The sequence below is a fragment of the Phasianus colchicus genome, chromosome 27, assembly GCF_987193195.1.
Source record: "Phasianus colchicus chromosome 27, bPhaCol1.hap1.1, whole genome shotgun sequence".
Lineage (NCBI taxonomy): Eukaryota > Metazoa > Chordata > Aves > Galliformes > Phasianidae > Phasianus > Phasianus colchicus.
Window position 1 is genome coordinate 538184 of NC_143462.1, and position 25775 is coordinate 563958.

The 25775-nt window shown below is 39.9% G+C and overlaps 1 protein-coding gene across 13 annotated transcripts; it reads left to right on the top strand.

Annotated features, from left to right (window-relative positions):
• Window positions 1–25775, top strand: LOC149914780 (annexin A4-like). 13 transcript variants are annotated; one of them, XR_016460102.1, is made up of 7 exons: window positions 1–1688; window positions 1775–1869; window positions 2119–2232; window positions 3149–3205; window positions 3521–3597; window positions 6129–6276; window positions 25179–25775. XR_016460102.1 is itself a non-coding variant. In XM_090125521.1 (6 exons), coding segments are annotated over exons 1-6 (495 nt in total). In that variant the 5' UTR covers window positions 1–1609; the 3' UTR covers window positions 25181–25775. The 13 variants fall into 13 exon arrangements, 8 of the variants coding, with proteins under 8 accessions (XP_089981647.1, XP_089981645.1, XP_089981646.1 ...); XR_016460101.1 differs by lacking the exon at window positions 25179–25775 and adding an exon at window positions 6547–7683; XR_016460105.1 differs by lacking the exon at window positions 25179–25775 and adding an exon at window positions 2378–2468 and having other exon boundaries at window positions 6129–6538.

The window sequence follows — 25775 nt, forward strand, 5'->3', positions numbered from 1 at the left end:
GCCCGGCTGCCCGCGGCGCTGCCCCGCGCCGCGCGCCCGCTCCGCTTCCGGGGACCCGGGGCCCGCGCCCCCGGATCCTTTTCCTCCGCGCGGCCTTCCAGCCGCTCTGCCCCCGGCCTGCAGAGATGCCTCGGGTCGTCGTGACCGAAGTGCGGGACCGGCGCGTGGCGGTGTTGAACGTCGTTCCGTTGGCATCAGCCGTCGGTCAGCCCGTCCAGAGCCCTGTGCGGGGCCTTCGTTTCCTCAGGCGGATAACGGGAGGATGCCGGAGCCGAGGGGCGGTGGGAGGGAGGCGGGGACGGGAGCATCCTGCCGTGCCGCCAGCAGCCCGGGGGCCGCGTGCTGTGGGTGCCGGCACGAAGCTCCGCCGTCCGTCAGCACGGGAGCTGCGGTTCTGGTGCAGCAGCAGGAGCTCAGCGCAGCCCTGCAGAGAGCGGTCCGGCAGCACGGGAGGAAGATGACGGCCTGGAGCGCGAGTGCCTCAGCAGTGTCTGCAGCCTGCGAGGAGCCGAGCCGGGCTGGGGAGAGGAAGGTGTGGGAGTCCCGGGGAGGGACGCGCGATGGCAGCGTTATTGGCAGGATCAGCTGCTTCCTCCACCGCTCCCGACGCCGAGCACTGGTTTCCTTTGAGAAGCAGCCCACTGTCACATCTGTGGGGTTCCGCAGGACACACAGGCATGGGGTAAGTTTAGGTTGGATATCAGGACAAACTTCTGTGCGGAACTTCTACAGCCGTGGGTGGGATCCCCCTGAGCTCCCCTTCTCCAGGCTGAGCAGCCCCCTCTCTCTCAGCCTCTTGTCATGGCAGAGGTGTTCCAGTCCCTTCACCATCTTGGTAGCCCTGCGTTGGACTCTTTCCAGCATGTCCAGCTGTCTCCTGTACTGGGAGCCCAGAGCTGGACGCTGTTCTCCAGCTGCAGCCTCCCCAGTGCCGAGCAGAGCAAAAGGAATGGTGCAGAATACTGGTCCTTACCTGCTACAAGAGAAGTCAGGACTAGGGCTATGATGGGAGCGCATTGCTTTATGATTGACGTGGAGAACTGCTAGGAAGAAGGCCTGGTGGGCCTGAACACAGATGCCGGGTGGTCCAGCTTTTGTTTCACTGGAAACCAGGTACTCCGTGGGCAGCAATATGGAGATATGTTCTCCATGCAGTTGTGCCCCCGTGGCTTCTTTCTGATATGCTTGGGAAGTCCCACTAGAACAGGCTGCCGTGTGAGACAGAAGTGAGAGAGAAGCATCAGTTGTGTGGGTGGAGTTTTACTATCTCTGTGTTCACATCTTTCATGTTTGTCTTCTTTTTTTTTTCCAGTTCAACTCTGCGTGCGTCGGTCTGCCTTTGCTAAATCCTTTTCTTGTGGCCTTAGGCAACAGTCGAGGGGGTCTCAAGTTTCAGCGCTGAGCAAGAAGCGCAGGCTCTCAGGAAGGCCATGAAGGGCTTTGCTAAGTTGATCTCCCTCCATGGTCAACTTTTATTTTTTCCCCAGCACTGCGAATGGCTGCTCTGGTGGTTTGATAGAGGGAAGCATAGCTGCTTGCACTGCTCTGCTGCACAACTGCCCTAAAAATTGTTGGAAAGTGGAAACAGAACTGCCCTTCGTGTCCCGAAATGCAGCTGCTCTGGTGGCGTGGGTCCTGGCAGCTTTGTGTGCATCGATGTAGTCCTGGAGCTGTTGAGAGCTGGCTGTGTGAGGGACTGGAGGTGGCACAAGACCAGAGGGCACTTCTGATCCTTGTGCAAGCATCCTGACTAGCTTCCATTTGTTTCTCGCAGGCACGGATGAAGATGCCATCACTGACGTCTTGACCAAACTAAATGTTTCCCAGCGTCAGCAAGTTCTGATCACCTCTAAGAGCACTACTGGCAGGGTGGGTGGTCTGCAGAGATGCATGAACGTGGTTGTGTCACTTGGGCGCAAAGTGAAAAACGACCCAATCTCTACAAGAGAAAGGTCGGCAGAGACTTCACCTGACCAAGGTTGTTTTGTTCTTGTTCAGTTCAGAGCAGTTGTTGATGCAAGGAGGGTTGGAGCCTGAAGAGGAGTGCTGAACAGCTCAGTTCCTCTGTCCTCAAAGGCCGTCCCTTCTGCCAACTCCTTTCTCCTCTTTGCCTTCTAGGATTTGATTGATGACTTGAAGTCGGAGCTGAGTGGGAATTTTGAGAGGGTGATCATTGGGGTGATGACTCCCACCACCATGTATGACGTGCACGAACTAAGGAGGGCTGTGAAGGTTTGGAAATCTTCCTTTTGTATTGCTTAAGTTCTGGCCAAGGACTTACTGCTTTGTTATGCATGTCTTCTCTCTCTTAAAGAAACCTGGTTGCACGTCACAAGCAGGTGCTGGTATCTTAAGTCTTGCCTTGGTGATTCCCTAGGGAGCAGGAGCAGATGAAGGTTGCCCAATGGAAATTCTGGCTTTTCGCACCAATGGAGAGATTTGTGGCATTAATGAGAACTACAAGCTTCGTAAGGAGTGCAAAAGGCTCTCTTGTCAGTTTCTTCCTGTCTGCGCTTCTTAATTGGAGGCTGTAGCAGTAATGATGATGGCTGGAGTGCTGCAGTGCTGCTGGGAGCCCTGGGCACAGTTCTGTACTTAGCTAGGTTACAGCTGGCAAATGTTGTGGGCAGCACCCAGGTGGTGGCCCTGCTCCTAACGGGTGCTGTGTGTGTGTTCTTGCTGGAATATGGCTGCTCCCTTGAGGATGGCATCGTATCTGACACATCTCCCATGTTTCGAAGGGTCCTCGTGTCCCTCGCAATGGTGAGCCAAGCTGAGGGGAGAAGGGGGTGAATGTTCAGAGCTGTGGGCACAGCTCTGCACTCAGTGGTGAGGAGCTCCAGGCTGGCTTTTTCTCACCCTGTGTGTCCCATGACCTCAAACCCAGCCTCTCCGGGGAGGGAACTCTGACTCTGGGTGTGCATGAGTGCTGTGGGCTCTTCTTTAAATGTCCCAGTAAAGTGGGTTGCTGCTCGTTTCAGAAGGAAGCCCAAAGTACATCTGAGCTGCATTTCATTTGTAAGCTAGTGTTCCCTTTGAAGGACTCCATTATCCATCCCCAGCAGCTTTTCATGAGTGGGGAATTCTCAGGAGTTGCTTCCAGTAGATGCTCTGGTGAACTGAGTCTTCTATCCTTGTGTCTTTGCAGGGAAACAGAGATGAAGGAATGTATGTGGATGATGCCCATGCTCAGCAAGATGCTCAGGTGCGTAGTAATGTGCTTCCCAATCTATTCTTGTGCAGGTGATGCGTGGTGAAGAGAAGCCAGCCTGTGAAATGGAAATAATGTTTTTAGCCTTGTTTGCAAGTCTCTAATGAGAGGTCTCTCGACAGGCTGGCTACTTGGCAGGGGCAATGAGATTTTGGCTGTGGGTTGCCGTGCCTGGTAGGTGCTTGTTGGAAAATATCCGTGATCTAGACAAGTACGTGCCAGCAGTGCTCTAGCTGCAAGGGATTTAAGATCTCCTGTACGCCCAGTCTTCTCCATGAGCCTTACTTTGTCACCCCTAATGTCTTGAAGTGCCTGTACGAAGCGGGGGAGAAGAAGTGGGGAACAGATGAGGTGCAGTTCCGTGTACAGAGGATGGACATAAACAGGTATCACCTAGTGAGAGGTAGGACCCCTGCACAGTGTCCTGGGTTTTTCTTTCCTTCCTTGTTTGTGTGTGATGCTTTTGTAGGAGCTCTGTAGCTGTCCAGTAGATGTGAACTCTTCTGAGGCAGCAGGTGTCCTAGAGAGAGCCCCATTGCATCCATTCCATTCTGGCTGTTTTATTCCCTCCTGAGACTGAAAGGGACTTGAGAAACCTAAGTCCAACTGGCTGCAGCTCCAGCATGGAAAGCAGAGATCATGAAGTGTGACTGCCATTGGGGCAGGGGGGAGAGGAGCTAAGAAACTTGATTGGCAGCACAAAGCAGCAGGTCTTGAAAATGGTACTAGCTGTGGTCGGCCAATTTGCAAGACTGTTAGCAGTGAAAATGAATTATTTCTGTGGGGCGATCCTGATTTAGCTGAGAGTGCTGCAGGGATGAAAGAATGTTCATGCAGTATACGAGGAGCTTGTTGCAAAGCGGTCCTTTGAATCTCTGTGACTTTCTGCCATAGTTTTTGATGGTACAGAGGCATTGCTAACAAGGACATAACAGCATTAAATCTGAGATGGTAGGCAGTTATTCAATAGATTGTTTAGTTCTTGTTCAGCCTGTGCTTTTTGTTGTTGTCTGTCTGCTATTCAGCTCAGAATACAGAACTATTGTATTTCTCATAAATGCTTAGCACTCAAATATGGAAGTGCTTCACAGGCATTAATTTTTGTACCTAACAAGTTTTACTATGAAGCCGCGAGTGTCTTCATCATTATTTAGCACAATAATTGCAGCAGTACAACAACCAACCTTATAAAAAATATTACATGCATTATTTTTTTTTAGCTCATCAAGGAAAGGGTTCTGTGAATCTTTACCTACACCTAGATCTACTGTGCAGTATACAAGATGGATACTCATCTGAAATATCTAGTGCTGTATCTATATGCAAAGTGTCAACCTAAATTTTTGGCTTTACAAAATTCTGATGACTATATTTTGCAGTAGATACATTTACAGCCTAGTTGTTTCTTCATTTCTTTTTATTTCCAGTACTTGAATGTATTATAGGATTCTATATGGGTTTATTTGTGTGGCAAAGATCACCTTTCTTTGTTTACTGCTCCAAGGTACTCGTTTTATTGAAAATTACTCATGAAGACTTATGATGTTTCTCTGAAAATGCTGAAAATAACTAAATGGCAATCTTCAACATTTACCATTAGAAAACAAATGGTTTGTGCATGAGATGAAAAGACAATAAAATCTGTTATGTTAACAGATAGATATCATTTACTTTTAAGCAGAGTACTATGAAATCTTTTACCAAGAGGTACAAAATTACAAAAGAAGCACTGAATTTACTTCAGTCATTTTTAAATTTTACTTGAGAGTCTGTCACGGAGTTATCTAGATCAACGTGTGCCCTCGACAGGGGGCAGCAAGCCCATAGGCCCCCTGGCCCAAAAACAGGACGGAAAAGGGGGAAGGGAAGGGAGATGGGAGCTGGGCCCAGAAACCAGAACAGCAGCAACAATCTAAGGAGGAAAACTTAATTTTACTAAACATGATATCGGAATGCAAGATAACACAATATAATATAATATAATTGAAATTGAGGCTAATAAATCAAATAAGAGAGAGAGAGTGTCCGAAACTAAAAGGCCTACTTTGAACTGAAGGCACACGGTTGGGGAGCAGACCCACACACTGCTAGGCAGTGAGCAAGAGAGCCAGAGAGCAAGATCCCATGACTCCCTCCCATGGCTTATCTTCCTCTCTGAACATGAAGTCCCCTGGGATGTGTAGTTCTTCCTTTCTTCTGAGAACCAGGCATCCAGAAAGATGTCAGTCCACGGAACTGGAGTATTAACTCTTTAATTACCCGTGCTTTACATGATGTTTGGTGTGGAATACCGATAACAAAATTATAAAACCATGACAGAGTACTGTGTTTTGTACTTTTTTGACTTCCAAAGTCAAAAAAGAGCTGATTTTGCTGTGGGAGGTAACTATGGTTAGGAGAGAAACTGTGTGCTCATTTTCCAGAAGGTAGTACATAAAAAATAAAGAAAGATCTTTGTATTCCTGGAAATTTGAGAAATTGGAGGGTCTGCTGTAGGAAATAGGATATATCAGTGTTTCTGTTTACAAGACAGTGACTGCTGTTTGTAATCTGTTAGAGGATGGGTATCTTGTCACAGAACAACCCTTTTGGACATCTTTATAAATGTTTTAGTAACTGAGCAATGGATCAGTGATGCAAAATACTTTCTTATCTAGCAGCAGCTCTTATCTGAATTTACTGTATCTATTGTGGAGAAAGCACGAGGTTCCAGTGCTACAGTGTTTGTGTTGTGAGCACTACAAAACTTTTTAAAACCACTGTTCATTTGCTCAGTATCAAAGAAAACATTTTAACCAAACTTAAGTGCTAACTAGTCACTCGGAGGTCTTCACTACCTAAAATTTTCCTTCATAACAGAATCTTTACAGTGTATGAGATAGAAATAATAAAATAATTTTCTTATTCTTTCCCTTAGGCATTTCCTGGAAACACAAACTCTGATAGTGTGGTCCGACATGATTTGCAACACCCAGTCATTGCTCGCTATGTACGTATAGTTCCTTTAGATTGGAATGGAGAAGGCCAAATTGGGTTAAGAATTGAGGTCTACGGTTGCTCCTACTGTAAGTTTTTCCATTATATTCCTTTAAAAAAAAAAAATGTAAATAGAAACTGTCTTTGAATTTCAGATTAAATCTGAATCTCAAGTGCTTTTTGCTAAAATGCATGAAGATATTCCAGGATTACTAATTGTAATAACTGGAGCTTAATTTAATATTTACTGTATCCTTTATTCTGAGTTTCTAGTTAGCTCTTCTATAGGAAATACAGCATTAGAATTAGTAAGAGTGCTTTGAAATCACTACTTTTGATCTTCAAAATTGTTTTTGCAGAAGACTTGAATAGACCAGTTGAGGAAAAGATAGCATTCAGATACATTTCATGCTGGGTCTTGAGAGGGAAACAAGACATAATTCATTGCCTGATGACAAAGATAAAAATAAAACAAGTAAAAATTCAATTGAAGAAGCTCATCTTGTCTAAATATGACATGTTTTTCAGAGATTTTTCCTTTAATATTTGAGTATAACTTTAGAATCTCTTCTAAAAAAAAAAACGAGATGAGCAATGGTGCAAGTGGTTAAGAGCACAACAGATCAAGTTTTAAGAAAAGCAAGTGTAGTTTCTAAATACCATTCCTTGAATTTGATCCTGTGGGTGCTTACGTGAAGTCCACATGCCTGCAAACTGTAAATGTCTGATGCCCTATTTCTATGCAAATTTAGTACAGTATTCTTGTAGGTGTTTTAGGGGAAATAAATACTTGAGATTTATCTTAAAAAAAAAAAAAAAAAAAAAAAAGTTAGAACAAGTTAAGAAGCACCTGTATTGAAGACTCTTCCATTGACATCAAGTGATTTAAGGCCTATTGAAACACTTTGTCATGGTAACTAGCAATTATGTTAATTAACTAGCAAAAATATCTTGTGATTTCTGTTGTTTTGACTTGGCTATGTGCTTTCATTAAACACTATTGAGAATCACATTCTGGTATTATTTTTCCTATTTCCATGCAAAGAATTAAAGCCTCATTTTAAAATTTAGATTAAACTTAGATAATTTTTTAACAGCTGAAATAACTTAGCTGAAAAATCAAATCAAACTTGCTGCGGTGTTGGTAGGGCTGTGCTGGGGGAATTCATGGGTGTTGGATACGTTTGTAAGAAAACACATTGTATTTGTTATCTGAGGAACTGTAGGTTATCCTACAACAAGTTGGTTCTTGTTCAAAAAGGTAGTGATCATCTGAAGTATTAGGTAGCACTGTGTACAAGGCTCTTAATGAACCAAATTTGCCATCACTCTATTAAAATATTTTATATGCTGTTTTAAGTGTAGCCAACACTATAACATGGTTGATTTCACATCATGATTACATTTTTTTACATTTAAGTATATCTACTTTGAATACAAATACAAGTATATGGAGACAGAAACCAACTTTTTTTTTTTAATCCAACACTTTTTTAAACAACAACAAAAAAAAGAAAATATTTTTAAGTTGTAGGTTTTTTTTTTGTTTTTTTTTTAGCCAAAAATATTTACAAGCAAAAGGTTTTAGGTTTTTGTTTTGTTTCCTTTTTTTTTTTTTTTTAATTAAATTGATATCTAATGCACTGTAAGCACGTTACAAGATGAATTTGGAGTCTGAAACTAAATGTGAGGAAAAGCATAGTTGGCTAACAAAATGAAAAGTTGTCTGCTTGAAAGACTGCATATTTCTGGAGAAAAATAAAACACATCTATCAAGGAAATAATGAATCAACTAAAAAAATACTGATAAAATTTGTCTTCACAGACAACTGAAGTAAGAAACCTAACCTTTTGTTTTCCTCGAAGAGAAGCATTGAACTGCTAGTATTATAAGTTATTTCAGTATTTTGTTAATGACATTAATAATAATGTTTTACATTTATATGTCTATAGGAACTTTTTTTTTCTTTCTCCTCCCAAACAAACAAAACAAACAAAACAAAGAAACAAAAAAACCCTCTCCTAAAATACTGTTAGATTTTAGAAGCAGGAATCAGGCTGTCCTTGAGTCAGTATGCTGAAACCAGTAGACAGCAGCAGCGCAGTTGAGAAGAAAAGTTCACTGTCTTATGACTTCTTGGAAAAACAGAATAATGTTTGAGAGTTCCAAACTTGTTTTCAAATGCATTATTTGGAGCAACTTATGTAAAGTTACATTGTTCCATAGATATGGAATTCAGCAGGAGCAAAGTTTTTAGCCCTATAATTAGTATTGTATATTGAAGCATTGTCATTAACCAGTGAGATTTGCAGATTAATCCTGCTGTCAGTGAAGAAACTGACTGTATAGATAAGTAGCAATTTTTTAAGCCTGATTAAAACATGGGCATCTAATCCAATTTGTGAAAATTTTTGAAACATTACCTAAAGCAAAAGGTTGCTTAATACCTTACAATCATATATTTTTCTTCAAGTTTGTAGGTTTATATTGAATGCAGTCTTTTATTTAGAGAATATTTGAGAACATATTTCAGATGTAGAACTTGCACATTTTCTCATAGTAAAGGTTTAATTGGAAAGTCATAAACTTAGTGCTTAAGAAAAATATTTCATTGCACAATACAGCAATCTGGTTATTAGTCTCAGAGTATTAAGAACTCTCATTAAACCACATATTGAAATACGTGGTCATTAATTGCCATATTGATTTGTTCTTATTTTTCTTGAGTATGCTGATAAAATACACATTATTTTTTGTGTGTCAGAAATGGAAACTACATTCTTCCTTACACAGCAATGTGAATTAAAAAAAAGGTTCAACTTTAAAAGAGAATTAGAGATGACATCTATTCCCTAGAGAAGTTTGTAAAATTACAAAATATTTCCTTTCAAGGTGCTCTTATTCATTTAATTATTTGCTTGCCTTCTTGCTTTGAGATTTTTCTATGTTTGAAACTGCAGATGAGATCTGCGACGTTACTTTCTAATAGATCTCTCGGAAGTCACAAAAATTAATTAATTAATTAATTAATTAATTAAAGGCTCCCTCTACAGTAAGATTGAAAATGTTCTTTACATTTCTCTCTGTGAATAAGTGCTGATGTCAAATTTAGAAAAGATTTTAACTGTGTGGGAAGAGAAGCAAACAAAATATTTAACATTAAAAAAAAATATACTGTAGTCAACGGGAGTTGTAGCTTTCATTTTAAAATCATAGAATGACTTATGTTGGAAGGGATTTTAAATATCATGTAGTTCCAATGCCCTCACATGAACATAGTTATCAACCACTAGATCAGGTTGCCCAGGGCCTGATCCAGACTGGCACTGAATGCCTCTAGGGAAAAAGCATCTGCATCTTCTCTGGGCAACCTTTTCCAGTCCTTTACCACAGTGAATAAAAAATTTCCTCCTATCATCTAACCTAAATCTCCTTTCTTTTAATTTAAAACCATTCTTGCCCGTTCTCACTAATAGACCATGAAAAAAGTTGGTTTTCTGCCAGTTCATAAACTCCTCTGAAGTATTGGAAGGTCGCAATGAGGTCTCCCCAGAAAAACAATCCTCCTCTCCAGTATAAACAAGCCCAACTTCCTGAACCTCACGGGAGAGGTGCTCCAGCCCTCTGATCATCTTTGTGGCTGCCCTCTGGACTGATTCCAACAGCTCCACATCTTCATTGTCTTCAGGGCCTAAGACCTGGGCACAGTATTTCAGGTGTGACTTCACAAAAACAGAACTGAGGGGGACAACTTCTTCCTGTTACCCAGTTGGCTGCCCTTCTTTTGAGGCAGTCCAGTATACTGTTGGCCTTCCAAATTGCAAGTGCACAATGCTGGCTCACATCCAGCTCTTTATCCACTAGGACCCCCAAGTTCTACTTGACAGAGCTGCTCTCATTGAGTACTTCTCCCAGTCTGTTCACATATCTGAGATTGCTCCAACCCAAGTGGCAACACCTTACATTTTGGTTTGATGAATCTCATTTGATTTTACATGAGCCCGCTTTTCAAGCTGTTCCAGGCGATTACAGATATGGAGTGAAGCTGTGCAGAGAGAAAATTAGAAAAACCAAAGCCCAGTTAGAACTGAGCTTGGTCATTAAGATAAAAGACGACAACAAATATTTCTATAAATATATCAACAGCAAGAGGAGGGCTAGAGAGAACCTCCATGACTTGTTGGACACCGAGGGCAGCATGGTGACCAAGGATCAGGATAAAGCTGAGGTATTAAGTGCTTTCTTTGCCTCAGTCTTTAATAGTAAGACTTGTTACTCCCTGGGAACACAGCCTCCTGCACTGGTAGATAGGGATGGGGAACAGAATAGGCCCTGCATAATCCACGATGAGATGGTTTTGGACTTGCTCCAGAAGCTGAATGCTCAAAAGTCCATGGAGTCAGATGGATTGCATCTAGAGTGCTGAAGGAGTTAGTGGATGTGGTTTCCAAGCCACTCTTCATCATCCTTCAGCAGTCCTGGCTAACCGGGGATGTCACAGTGGACTGGAGACTGGCAAATGTGACACCCATCTTCAAAAAGGACGGAAAGATGATCCTGGTAGCTCCAGGTCTATCAGTCTCGCCTCAGTACCAGGGAAGATTATGGAACAGATAATCTCAGGAGACATAATGGACCAATTAAAAGTCAACCAAGGGATCAGGCCTAGTAAGTATGGGTTTACAAATGGTAGATCATGTTTGGCAAACCTGATTTCATTCTATGACAAGGTGAGCCATTTAGTGGATGAAGGTAAGGCTGTCGATGTGATCTACCCGGACTTCAGTAAAGACTTTGACACTGTCCCTCACAACATTCTCATGGAGAAGGTGGCTGCCCATAGCTTGAATGGATGTATGCTCTGCTGGGTGAAACACTGGCTGGATGGCCAAGCCCAAAGAATTGTGATCAATGGAGTTGAATGTAGTTGGCGGCTGGTCATGAGCAGTGTCCCCCAGGGTTCAGTACAGGGGCCGCTTCTATTTAACATCTTTATTAACAATCTTGATGAGGGGATTGAGTGCACCCTCAGTAAGTTTGCAGTCTACACCAAATTGAGAGGGAGTGTTGATCTGCCAGAGGGGAGAAAGGTGCTACAGAAGGTCCTGGATAAACTGGATTGATGGGCCAAGGTGAACCGTGTGAGATTCAATAGTGTCAAGTGTCAGGTCCTGCATTTTGGTCACAACAACCCCAGGCAACCCTATAGGCTTGGGAAGGAGTGGCTGAAAAGTTGCCTGTCAGAAAGGGACCCTGGTATATTGATGGACAGTCAGCTGAATACGAGCCAGCAGTGTGCCCGGGTGGCCAAGAAGGCCAGTGGCATCCTGGCTTGGATCAGGAATGGTGTGGTGAGCAGGACTAGGGAAGTAATTTGGCCCCTGTACTCAGCACTGGTGAGGCCTCACCTCGAGTACTGTGTTCAGTTTTGGGCACCTCAATACAGAAAGGACATGGGGTGCGAGCAGGTCCAAAGAAGGGCTGCAAGGCTTGTGAAGGGCTTGGAAAATGTGCCGTATGAGGAGCGACTGAAGGAATTGGGCTGTTTAGTCTGGGGAAAAGGAGTCTGAAGAGAGACCTTATTACTCTCTTCCAGTACCTGACAGGTGCTTACAGCAAGTGCAGGGTTGGTTTCTTCTCACTGGTGACAGGATGACGGAAAATGGTCTCAAGTTGTGCCAGAGTAAGTTTAAGCTGGATATCAGGAAAAGCTTCTTTACAGAAAGGGTTGTTAAGCACTGGAATAGGCTCCCCAGAGGCAGGGTTGAGTCACCTTTCCTGAATGTGTTTAAAAACCATTTGTTTACTGTGCTCAGAGACATTATTTAGCAGAGGGTTGTTAGAATTAGGGTAAGTTTGGTTAGGTTGTGGTTGGACTTGATGGTCTCTGAGGTCTTTTCCAACCTGAGCACTTCTATGGTCAGGCATAGTCTATCCTTGATGAAGCTGTGTTGGCATTCTTGAATCACCCCCCTCCCCTTTCTTGCACATGCCTTAGAGTAGATTCATGGAGGTTCTGCTCTGTGATCTTCCCTGGCACAGGTAAGGCTCACTGGTCGATAGTCTCCCAGATTTTCCTTTCTCCCTTTATTAAAAATGGGAGTGATGATTCCTTTTTCCACTTGCCAGGACCTTCACCTGACAGCCATGAATATTCAGAAATGATTTAGAGTAGCTTGGCAACCACATCAGTCAGTTAGTTCAGGACTCTGAGATACATGTTGTCCAGCTCCAGAGACTTGTCCATATTTAGTGTCATAAGGCAGTGTCAGACTTGCTCTTTTCTGACAGTATAGGAGGCATTTTGCCCCCCATCCCCTTTGTAGAGTTTCAGGTACATATAATATATTTAATACACTCAAAAGAGGGGAAAGGATCTTTACATTTGCAGTGACATAATTTAGCAGAAAGCAAGCCATAGGAAAAATTTATCAAAAAGCAAGTCATAGGAAAGAAAGTAATGTTACAGAAGGCAAAGTATCCACTGAATTCATTAATGCAAAGCTGATGGAATATTTATATTCAAGCTCTTTTTGAGACAGAGAGTAAAGAGACATGATAGATAGATGTCTCTCGTCATGTTCCCATTTATGAATTTTTTAGACAATCAGCAAATTCAAGGCATCTGGAGGCTATGACAACTACAATATATATTGTATTTTATCACTGATTTTTGAAGTTCATAATAAGCTCCTGCAGAATCATTGCCATACGAATAGTTCCTTCAATCACAATACTGCAGCAGATTAATGCATACAAAACAAACAAACAAACAAACAAACAACAACAAAAAAAACAGTAGCATTCCTATTGAACAGTCTTTGACAGCACTTTTTAAGATAAGAAGGAGAGAAAAGAAGAAAAATAAACAAGTCAGACCTTATCGTTTTATGAAGAAATGAACATTTTTTATGGAGATTATTTACTCCTTAGATAGTACAGTGAACAAAATCTTGGTCATGTGAATATTTACAAGAGAAAAAAAAATTAGACTTGGAGGTGCTGTTAAGGCTTAAGCCATAAGTATTTGAAAGGAATATTTACAATAACTGTTTTGAAAATATTGAAGTGCTAAAAATTAGAGCTTGAACAGATTTTGACAAGTTAATCCTATTTGCCTGTAGTGACTTTAAGTGAAACCATTGTTCCTCTTCACTATTAATTCCACATTCATCAGCTGTATTCATCATTAGAAAAATTTCTGTGATACTTGTAATTTCCTTTGCCATTGTCATGCTATTGCTACCAACTATTCATATCTCCATCACTCTCTCCTATGGTTGCCATATGTACTTCACAGAAACTCCATTCTCTCCAAAACTATATATTACATCAAAATATCACAGGGAATATTTAAAGTAGATAAGAAAGCCACTATTTAACTTGTGTGGAACCTAACCAATTTTCTTTTGTCCAGTGCCACTAGATAGATATAGTGGACATTTTGTTTCATCAGCCTATGCTCACAAACAAACGATCAAAAAACTGATGAAGTGTCTTGATGGCCACTGGAACTCCCTATGCTGAATGAACTATATGTCCATATGTATGTAAACATATGAATACATATTTATTCTTTTACACTTTTTTTTTCCACCTAAATTGTGAAGATACTTATGTGGTCTCATAATCCATGTAAATGGTTCTTTGCCAACCTCTCATAATATTTTATTACTCATAATAATAATGTTCACTAAACTGTCTTAATGAAAAGATGGACTTCTATGACCATAGAAGTGATGGAACTGCATAAAAATATTAAATGATAGATAGGAAGAAACATTTTGAAGCATATGTTTTGTCTAATCATGTTCTCATATTTGTAGCAACTGTATTAAATCATTGTAATTAAAATTGTTTTTCATTTTGGAGAAAAAAAGAATCACAGATTTGAGAAAATTATCAGCAGTCACTGTAAACTTAGTAGCTTTGTTTGTGACAGTGAATAGAACACTTAAGAGTTATCCGAAGCATCCAACCCTCTTTTTCTCTGTTTCTCTTTAGATATTTTTATTCTGGATATTTCTACAATTTCTATGTAATTGATTTTCAGCCAGCATAGTCACAGTTCAACATCTGCAAGCATAGCTTGGTATTTACTTTTTCTGATATTACAGGTGCATGTCTCAGTACTTGTATTAAAACAGTGGAGAGTGAGGGAAATGAACTGTGAAAACATTTGAAGATCTCTTTGAAAACATGCTCTGTTTGAAAGCTTAATTCTTTTCTAATGTACTCTCTAGCATGTTTTTTTTTTTTCTTTTTTTTTTTCTTATTTGTTTTTACATAGAGGGGACTTCTTATCTTGAAGATCATAAAAATTGGTGATTTTCCTCATTTGCTCCATGGTACTCCTCAAACAGTAGAGTTTTGCAGATTTAGGATCAAAAATAACTTTTTTTTTTTTTTTATAAGTATTTAAAGTGTGGGTTGTTTACCTACTCCCCAGGAAGAAATAGTTGTGATTGTTTCTTTGCAAGTGTTTGTTATTCTGGTATGAAAGTAAGTGAGAACAGACTTCAGCTAATTTCTTATCTCTAGTGGTTAACAGTAATAGGTATGGGTCTATTTTGGTTCTGGCTGTGTCCAGCACAGGGCACCCCAGACACACACAGCAGCCCAGCAGGCCCTGTCATCAACTCAGCACCTAAGAATGGTACAATTTTTAAATGAAATATTAAAATTTAACATATATTTTTCATTCTTTTAACATATATTTAGTCTGATACAAAAAATGTTTTATTTTTGTATCAACTTCTTGAAACCACAGCAAATTGAGCAGTCCATTATTTTTAAATGTCTAGCTGTAGTGAAGTTACTGGTGGATATTCTCAGGCACCACAGGTTTGTGATCTGCAACAGCAATGTGTATCCCATACAAGTACATTTGTTATGCATCAGTGGATGCATAATCAAAGTCAGATTTAAAAAAAATCTATTTTACATGCATACATATCCCACCAAAATGTTCAGTTGCATACTCAAACATTTTTCAATTACACTTGAACACTTTTTTAAATCATTCAGCATTTCCTTTAGAAGAGTATGTATTGCTAGTTCATTTTTAAAAGATTTTTTAAGGTTTTTTGATGGAATACTGTATAATCAATGAATGTACAGATGTTATAACAGAATCACTGAATGGCCAGGGTTGGAAGGGACCTCAAGGATTGTGGATCGCCAACCTCCCTGCACATGCAGGGCCACCAACCTCCCCATTTAATGCTAGACCAGGCTACCCAGGGCCTCATAAAATCTGGCCTTGAACACATTCAGAGATGGGGCATCCACAACCCCTCTAGGCAGCTGTTCCAACACCTCACCACTCTCTCTGTAAAGAACTTCCCCCTGACATCCAGCTTAAATCTTCCCTCCCTCAACTTCAAACCATTTCCCCTCGTCCTGCCATTATCTACCCTTTCAAAGAGTTGACTCCCCTCCTCTTTGTAGACTCTCTTTAGGTACCGGAATGCTGCTAAGAGGTCACCCTGCAGCCTTCTTTTCTCCAGGCTGAACAAGCCCAACTCCCTCAGCCTGTCCTCACAGGGGACGTGTTCCATCCCTCTGATCATCTTTGTGGCCCTCCTTCAGAAAAATTGATTTAGAAATACTAAATTTTTTTTTATGGGACACTTGGACTTTGTTTATCTTTTAGAAAGTCACAATAAATTAAATAAGATTTAAATACATTCCCTTAAATATTTTCTTTGCTCTGAAAGTAATGCTTCCCATTTATCAAATTGTATCATCATAATCTTATATAATATAGTTTCCATTTAAATAGAATAAGTTCTAAGCTACAGAAGATTATTTTTCAATGTAGTCACCATGACTAGCTATGCATTTTTGGTGGTGATTGAAGAAGGGCTTGTATGCTGCGCGTATTGTTTAAAAAAAAAAAAAAAAAAAAAAAAAGCCTGGAGCAGCAGATTTGATCCACTATTACTGTCACCACTGCTGAAACACACCACCTAACACACTATGCTAACACTGACTGTTAAATCTCTGTGAATATTCATCAAGTATTGAAGAATGTCAATGGATGCTGTTTTTTCCACATGGAGGAATTCAGTTATATCTTTGTTTCATGTGCACTTCTGTGTCAGATATAATTTTCACAGACTGCCACTATGCTGCCATCATGGCAACAAAATCTAGTGGGATATTGGTGGGAACGTTCAATCTCTACTGTTATACTACTGATGTCTACCTCTGATATCATGGGCCAACAAAATAAAATAGAAGGCATTGCTTTCAGAGCAGCCTTTGCATGAGAAATCTATAAATCTTTCCTTTTCACATAAGTGCTTATGTAACTTCTAGATTAGAAAATTATTTTAATAAAGGAACCTCAAACTTTTAGAAGAATGTATGTAATTAGCGAGTTCTGAAAATAAATATATTTTTTTACATTATTAATTGTTTTCAGCATTTATTTTTCCAAACAGAACTTCATATTTCTGTATTGGTTGCTGGAAAAAGAATTATTGCTTAATTCCTTGCATGGTAACATCTCTATTTTTCTTTTTCAGAAACTTGAAGAGTGGATTTTTAATTCTTTCAATATAAACATGTTCTTACTTCCTTTCTTCCTTCGTTTTCTCTCTCCTTATTTTTCGTTATTTCTCATGGTACATAGTTGCCCTTTTGGTTCTAAGTATATTGAACAACTTGAGAGAATAACTTTATAAAACTATAGCTATAAAAAAGTTCTTTGTTACCTAAAAGATCGCATCCCTGGATGTGTTTAAAAACCATTTGGATGTGCTGCTCAGATAGATGATTTAGCAGAGGCTATTTAGGGTAGTCAGGTTAGGTCGTTGGACTCAATGATCTTTAATGTCTTTTCCAACCTGAGTGATTCTGTGATTCTATTTGTTTAGCCACAGCTGGCATTTATGTAGCATGCTTTTATTTACGGATGCTCTTGCTTAGTGATGCATGTATAAGTGTGTCTGTCCCCCCATCACTTTACCCCTGTGTACATTCTCTTCAGGTAGAGAGAAAAGCGGTGATTCTGTTTCCTATGAAGACTAAATTGCAAACAATCATACAGACTGTTACTGAACTAAAGAAAACTGAGTTAGTTGTGTTGTTTTTGGTGACATCAGTGTTGCCATGGTACCAGAGGATCTCAACGCACCCCTTTTGCTTGGGTACTTCTTATATTTTTTTCTATGCCTTGTATAGATGCAGAAAATTGTACCATTGAACTGTCCACTGGACTAATGGGGTAAGTGGGACAGCTGTCCCTTCACCGCTGCTTCATAGCTTCTCTTCTTTGACTCGTTTCCTGAGGAAAGCCTCTGAACGGAATACAACTTGCAAGCATTGGTTGTTGGTTCTTTAGGTTAGATTCAGTGAAGCTTACTTATATCTGGTTAATCTGGGGAGGATTGAGATCCTCTGTATCTCTGTCACCTGTTCCACGTTTGAGCACCCTCACAGTGAGAGCCTTTTCATTCTACTAAGTGTCACCCTGGGTAGGGACACATTTCACTAGATGAGGTTACTCTAAAGTGCCATTTAACTGGACCTGGAGCTCTTCCACTGATGCATCCACAGCTTCTCTGGGCAGCTTGTTACACTGCCTCAACAGCCTCATAGTGACAGATTTCTACCTTAATTCTAATCTAAATATATCTTTGAATTTAAATTGTCCCCATTCTCCTGTCACTAGAGATCATCAGAAAAAGTCTTTCTCCATCTTTCTTAAGCCCACTGTATGTATCAAAAGGCTACAATAAATCATCTCCAAAGCCTTGTCCAAGCTAAAATCTCACAGCTTTTCTTCAGAGGAGGGGAGTTACATTCAGCTAGATTGAGTCAAGGTTAGATATCATGGGGAAGACAGAGACCCCCATGCTTTCTGGGAACGCATCCTCATGGGGACAGTCTTTTTCTCCCAGCTGGAAGATGTCCATGCTGCAGCATGTGTCTGGTGCCGCTTGTGCTCCTGTCACTGAGCACCTGTGAGAAAAGCCAGGCTTCATCATCTTCCACAATCCCAGTAAGCATCTGTAGGTAACACTCACTTTTTTTAATACTGATTGTAGGCAGTTCCCTCAGCCTTTGCTGCGACTGCTGGGTGCCCTGGACTCTCACCAGCCCTGGCTGAGCTCTTGCTCCATGTGGCAATGTCTTTTTCATACCAGGGTCACCAGGTAGGGACTTAAGAATCCCCATGCAGATTCTCAAGGTCCAAAAGGGGGGAAAAAATAGAGAGAGAAATATGTGTTGTTTTTGTTGTTTTTGTGAGTTCGTTTTCTTAAGTATTACTCATTTTTTATTTATTGAATCAATTGTTCAATATGCCTCATCTTGAAAAGATGACCTTCATGCTGAACTTCAGGCTGCTTCATGTCAGAACCAAAGTCATCTTCTCCACATGAGTAGCCACTTCTGTAACTTGTTTGACACATTCTCAGGGCCCCAGTCAGCTCAGGTCCTTCTGCTGGATTCCTTCTGTTGTCCTGGCACAGCAGCTCAGAGAATGCTGGTCTCTGCCTTCCCCTATTCCTGAGGACTTGGGGAAGAAGAAATGACAGATTTTGGCAAGGGAAAAGGATGGAGATGCGAAGGATGGTCTCACAGGAGCTTTTGTTGTCAAAAGAATTACCAGGAATGGCCATGTGAGCCTGCAAGGTGGTACTGGAGTTGGGACTCCGCCAGCTAGTGGTAAACTTATGGGATGGATAGTTTGGTGCCAAGACAGAGGTGGCCATCTGGGGAGAGGTGGACAGGACCCTGCCTGGCCACCAGAGCACACAGCTAGTTTGAGCTGAAGGGGAAATACTTTGTCCAGTAAAGATCCCAGTAAATCCTGGGAAAGCATCCTTCAGGAATAATATTGCAATATTTTTTGGAATTTTGAATACTTCTTTCTTTCCAGACTTTTTCTGATAATTTGAAAATTTTACACCAATCTATATAAGTCGATAATTATTAAACTTGCTTTTAGCTTTTACATTATACAGTTTTTAATTTTTTACTTGTAAATTTACTTTCCCTCTTAAAAGCTCAAAACATATCCTGACTGTGTTTTATCAAAAAATATATAAACAGGTAATTTCTCTAAAATTAGAAATCTGTTACTCAATTTTCAGGCACATAAGAAGCTGGCTTATCTACAATGTATCTTTCAATTTTAATGGATGTTTGTGAGTCAAAGAATCAGTGGGATCGTATCTAAAGTATGCTTCTGCATAATCTTCACACATTAGCATTAAAAATAATCCTTATACATACCTAGGTGCAATTTTCCTTGATTTTTTTTTTTTTTTTTTTTTAAGAGAACAACAGTAGTTCACAGCTTGAAGCAAGCACAATATTAAAAATCATAAAATAAAATTACAATAGTTTTTCTTAACATTGTTTCTAATAAGTTGCATAACTCATCAGAAGATATAAAAATCTTCACGTGGAAGATACATTTATTCAGTATATTCTATCATTGCTGTTTCAAAGTGTATTAGTTACTGTAAGCTTTCAGGTATTATTTATTTTTTCCCCTCAAGATTTAGCTTTTTGACCTCAAACATTAGTGAAAGATGCAGTCAGGATTAGCAGGTTCTAAACTGTATTGACTTTCAGGGAAAAAAAAAAGCACAGAAGTTTCTGTTCAGATTCTATCTGAAGAGACTGCTGATCAGTTCTTTATTAGAAAAATTTCCATTTTTAGTGAACTTTTGTCATAGGAAATACAGACAAAAATAATAGCTATTTAATAATATATTACAAACTACCAAAATAAAAACATCAGAAGAAAGCTAGAAATTACTTCATCAAAACTTACTATAGGAAGTAGTGAAATTGAAGTAAAGTAATTGAAATTAAAGTAATTGAAAAATTCCTTCTTCAAGTCCATACCTCTCCAATTTTGAGATAGGGATGTGATGAGGGACCATGTCAAAGGCTTTGAAGAAGTCGAGGTAAATGACATCGTCCTTCCTCTGTCCAGTGATACCGTCACTCCATTATAGAAGGCCATCAGATTGGTCAGGCAAGATCTGCCCTTTGTGATGCTGTGCTGGCTGTCTCTGATCACCTCTTTATCTTGTAGGTGCCTTCGCATGGTTCCTACTCTATGATCTTCCCAGGTACAGAGGTGAGGATCACCAGCATGTAGTTCCCTGGGAATTTTTCAATGGATTAAGAACTGGTTGGCTGGACATGATCTGTGGTTCTGTGTCAGGGTGAAGGCCGGTCACAAGTGGTGTCCCACAAGGGTCAGTCTTGGGAACGGGGCTCTTCAACATCTTTGTCAATGGTCTGGCCAATGGCATCAAATGCATCCTCAGCAAGTTAGCAGGTGACACGAAGCTGAGCAGTGCAGTTGATACATTGGAGGGAAGGGAAACCATCCAGAGGGACCAGAACAGGCTGGAGAAGTCAGCCCCTGAGAATCTAATGAGGTTGCACTTAGGCTGGGACAACTCCAGGTATTTATAAGGGCAGGAGGAAGACCACCTTGAGAGCAGCCTGCAGAGAAGGACTTGGGGGTACTGGCAGATGAGAAGCTAGACATGAACCATCAGTGTACATTTGCAGCCCAGAGGGCCAACTATGTTCTGGGCTGCATTAAAAGAGGAGTGTCTAGCAGGGAGAGGGAGGTGATTGTTCCCGTCTACTCAGCTCTTGTGAGGCCCCATCTGGAGTACTGCATCCACACCTAGGGCCCTCAGCACAAGAAAGACACAGAGCTCTTGGAACAGGTCCTGATAGGGCTGCTAAGATCAGAGGACCAGAGCACCTCTTGTATAAAGAAAGAAAGGCTGAAGGAATTGGGCTTGTTTAACTTGGAGAAGAGAAAGCTCCAGAAAGACCTCATTGTGGCCTCCAAATACTTGAAGGGAGCTTATAAACAGGAAGGGAAAGACTGTTTACATGGGTGTATAGTGATAGAACAAAGGGGGATGGTCTTAAACTGAAACAGAGGAGATTTAGGTTAGAGGTTAGGAGGAAGCTTTTCACTCAGATGGCGGTAACACACTTGAACAGGTTGCCCAAGGAGGTTGTGGATGCCCCATCCCTGGAGGCATTCAAGGCCAGGCTGAATGTGGCTCTGGGCAACCTGGTCTGCTGGTTGGCAAACCTACCCGTGACAGCAGGGTTGAAACTAGATGATCATTATGGTCCTTTCCAACCCAGGCCAGTCCATGATTATATGTAAGCAATGCTCACCTTTAATCACCAGTGCAACACAATATGAACTTCTAGGAAAAAATAAATAAATTCTATTCCCCCATTATCAGAGAAGGGATCCTGTTGCCCCTTCACTACAGCCAATTTTAGTGAGGTTTGAACAGTCCCTACTTTCAGCATTCTTTACTTCATTCTTCCCCCCCTCGTTCCCTTTTCAAGCTTTTCTCCCTTTTGATTTCTTTCTTTTCCACTTTCTTCTTAAGAGTTCTTCTTGCTTTCCTTTCCTCTTGGCCTTTAATAAAAAGAATTTTCCTATCTAGATGTTATCATGCTTTTTTTTTTTTTTCTCCATTAAGGTAGGAATAATCTTGTCTATAAATAGTGATAAGCATTTTCAGCATCACAGTGCATGTGTAGGCTTGTTCAGTCAAGAAATCAGACGATAGGACCAGCAGAATATATATTAACAGATAATTAATCTACTTCCTATAGTAAGTTTTGATGAAAACGCAGTTTTCTGCGTTCCCAGAAAGCATGGGGGTCTCTGTCTTCCCCATGATATCTAACCTTGACTCAATCTAGCTGAATGTAACTCCCCTCCTCTGAAGAAAAGCTCTGGGCAACATGTTCCAGTACTCTGTAACCCTCATTGTGAAGAAGTTCTTTCGCTTATTGGTTCGTAACTTCCTATGCTCAACTTTATGGCCATTTCCCCTTGTTCTGTCCCCATGGACTGCTGAAAAGAGGTTGGCCATGTCCCTTTGACTCCCACACTTAAGATATTTATAGACATTAATAAGATCCCCTCTCAGTCTTCTTTTCTCAAGGCTGAAAAGATTCAGGTTACCTAGCCTTTCCTCATAGGGGAGACTCTCCAGGTCACTTGTGGTCCTCTGCTGGACTATCTCCAGGAGATCCCTGCATTTTTTTGTACTGGGAAGCCCAGACCTGGATAGAGTACTCCAGGTGAGGCCTGACCAGAGCAGAGCAGAGGGGGAAGATCACCTCCCTGGACCTTCTGGCCATGCTCTTTTCAATGAACTCATTGGCCTTCTTGGTCATCAGAGCAGTATGTTCATAATATATTGTTTATGTGCTTAAATTTTCATAATGATATTTTGGTGCCCGTGATTAATAACAACAAGAAAATACTCTACATGTGTGGAATATGGTAGCCCAGCGAGAGGCTCTTTGATACATTTTACGTGTTTGAAAGATAGATGCTTTTAAAGGATAGATTCACGGTTAATGCTTTTTAGTCGTACAGAATTAGTATATGCATTAGTGCCCATACAGCAGCATAAGGCTCACATAATATGTTAAGAAAAGAATGCTGAAAGTGAAGATCCTCACTCTAAAAATGTTTTAATCTAAAAAGTATGTCAGATGAAATGGAGTTAATGTAAGTGAAAAAAGTGAGAAAAATTTCACCTAAGATTGCCAGCAATCATTAGTACAGAACCTTTATATTTTTAATCCCAGTGAAATGTTTTGTAAGAAGTGTGCAGAGTTGATCGTGTAGAAGCCATTGGCAATTTTGAAATATGTGTGAATGGTAAATTTCCTATGAATATTGTTGGCTTGATTTCAGATATATTCACAAGCATTTCTCTGGAAAGTACACTGCTATTCTGTCCAATGTAAATTCACTGACACCTGCTCTTAGCAGGAATTTTTTAGTAATTCAAGGCAGTAACGTTTATCAAAGTAGCTAAATTAGCTGTTATGAAATCACTGTTGAGTTTTTGTGAATGAGCACCTCTATGCACTATTCTACTTCTATTCTAGCACTTTTCAGACACTAACATAGGTAATAGACTAATGAGGCAGGGGAACCTGCGAATCCAAGCCCTGGGAAAAGGAAAAGGGGAAAAGGTAGGGAGATGGGTCTAAAAACAGCACAGTGGCAATGATCTGAGGAGAAACAAACTAATTTACTAAATAAGATATCAGAATGCAAGATAACATACTATAATGCAATATAATATAACGTAATTAGAATTGAAGCTAATAACTAAAGTGAGAGTGTCTGAAAAATAGAAGCCTTACTCTAATTAAGCTGAGGTGATATGGCTGGGAGCAGAGATGAGCCAGAAAATCAAAAAAGGGAAGTCAAGAGATCTACGAATGGTTTTTATCTTTCCCACTGAGCAGAAATGGTAACAGAACAGTGAGCAGTCCTCTGGGGGATATAGTTCTTCTTCTCTTCTAAAACAGGTACCCCGAAGTATCTACTATGCATGGAACAGGAGCATTAATGCTTTAACATGTACTACATGGTGTTATGATGTGGAATACTGAGAACAAAAATCTAAAACCATGACATATAGTTACACTTCCGTCACCAGAAAAAAGAGGAAATAGGGAAGTTCTGGAGTCTGAGTCTAATTCAAAATTGTTTGTAATTAATTAAATGAATTATTTTGGAATTCAAAAAGGAATCTCTTTTACAGATTTTGTTCACTGACCAAAATTTACAAAATTCTTCAAGTAGACACAAGTATAGGGCAAAAAATATCTGAACAAGCCTACCCAAGTCTAATAAGGTAATAAGACTGTGGGTGGTGACTTATTTTCCTTTGAGATTTGGAATTGGGGTCACTTTTGTCACCAGATTTTTTAACACCTTCTTCGAGATATTCTGATTTATTGTTCTTCAGAGGAAAACTGCTTAAATGTGGCATCACAGAAATATATTGGATTAAGGGCTAATACATTTTCCTAGCCAGATGAAAGTGGTGTTGTATTTTTAACATGTCAATAGTGCTTATCCATATCTCAGGAAATCCAACAGTGGAGAAATCAGGTTTAAAGTAATTAGATTTATATTTCTTATTTAAATGCATATATTTATTTTCAATATTGTCAGTTACTTTTTTCCTATCTTACCACGTTTTTGTCTCTCTTCCTCTTTTCCTGTCTCTCTCGTGCACTAATATATAAACAAATATATAAACATATATGTATACACTTATATACTGTCTCTTTCCTATTAATGGTAGTTAGTTTAGTGACTAAGGATGAAAAATATTGTATATTTACGCTTCAATTATAGGAACAATATGTTTTACTGTCTAAGTACCATTTCTTGTCATGGTTATTATCGTGATATTAAATAGCTGAGAGTCATTGTAGAAGGAACATAAGTCATTACCATCTTTCTATACATAATGACTCTTAAACATAATTGCTATGTAATCTTTAGGTGAATTATTATATTGAATTACTATATAGGCCAGTGCACATGCTGGTAGCTTAGCTAGGAATAAAAGAAAGCTACTCAATCAAAGATTAGTCCTGTTTCTTTTTTAATTGAATGATTTCAAAGCATAATATTCAGGGCCGTGTTTTAGAAATATGTGATACTTTTACTTGACTCTGTTAAAGTGTGTGATATTAATTTATGTAAATTGATAATGAAACGAACATAACTGCATGACTGAAAGACTGATCCAGGTATGAAAAGGATACTTGTATTTCATGAGCTACATATTGAGAACCCACAAACCCACAAAAATCTAGTCAAAGTCTTGATTAGAATGTGAGTCACATGCTTGACAGTCAAGGTAACTTATGCTGATGTTACAAAGAGATACCAGCTGATCTTAGGGGAAAGGTGATATGTTCTACATAGGGGACTTTACAAACAGCAGAAAATTAAATTCTTTCCTTTGACCTCCTTCATAGGATGCGAAGTCAATGCAGTATTTATTTCAAATATTCCTTTCATACGCATCAAAAAAGTACTACTGATTGATCCTCAGAGGCAGAATTACAATCTGTGACTGTCCTCAAACATGCTTATATGTCCTTCTACTTGAATGTGAAAGCTGTTCTCCTTCCTAGGAAAATGAAGACAGTTCTAAGCACCTGGTCTTAAGTAGCTTAAGAAAAAGAAAGAAAACAATATAATGAACATAAGATAATGGAAGGTAGGTTTATTTGTTTGTTTGTTTTAAAGTAAATAATCTGATTTCATGCTTCTGTTTCTTTTGAAGCTTTATTATTTCAGGAGGTTTTTGTTCCTTTGGAAGAGATACTATTCCTCTGTGATTTCCCTGTAGTTCTATTCATGTTTATATGAAACAAAGTACTCCAAAATTCAGAAAGTCTTCTAGGTCAAATGCCCCTGAATAGATCTTAGCATCTGAAATAGGAGGACTTCTGTATCTTAGCAAAATAGATTAAGATGTAAATATCATTTAATAACCAGAAAAAGAAAAGAGCAATAGAGAAGAATGACAAGATTTTGATAGAGTGATTTAAATACATCTTTTCCTTACAAAGAAAATGATTTAATCATTTACTGTTATATCATTGAAGCGAAGTGAGAGATTTCTAAAGACTGTTAGATGTTCTGGAACTAGAATCAGAATGAGCTACGTTCATTCCAGTAAAGATAATCTCTTCTTTGATATGTATTGTGTGGATGTTTCAAAGCAT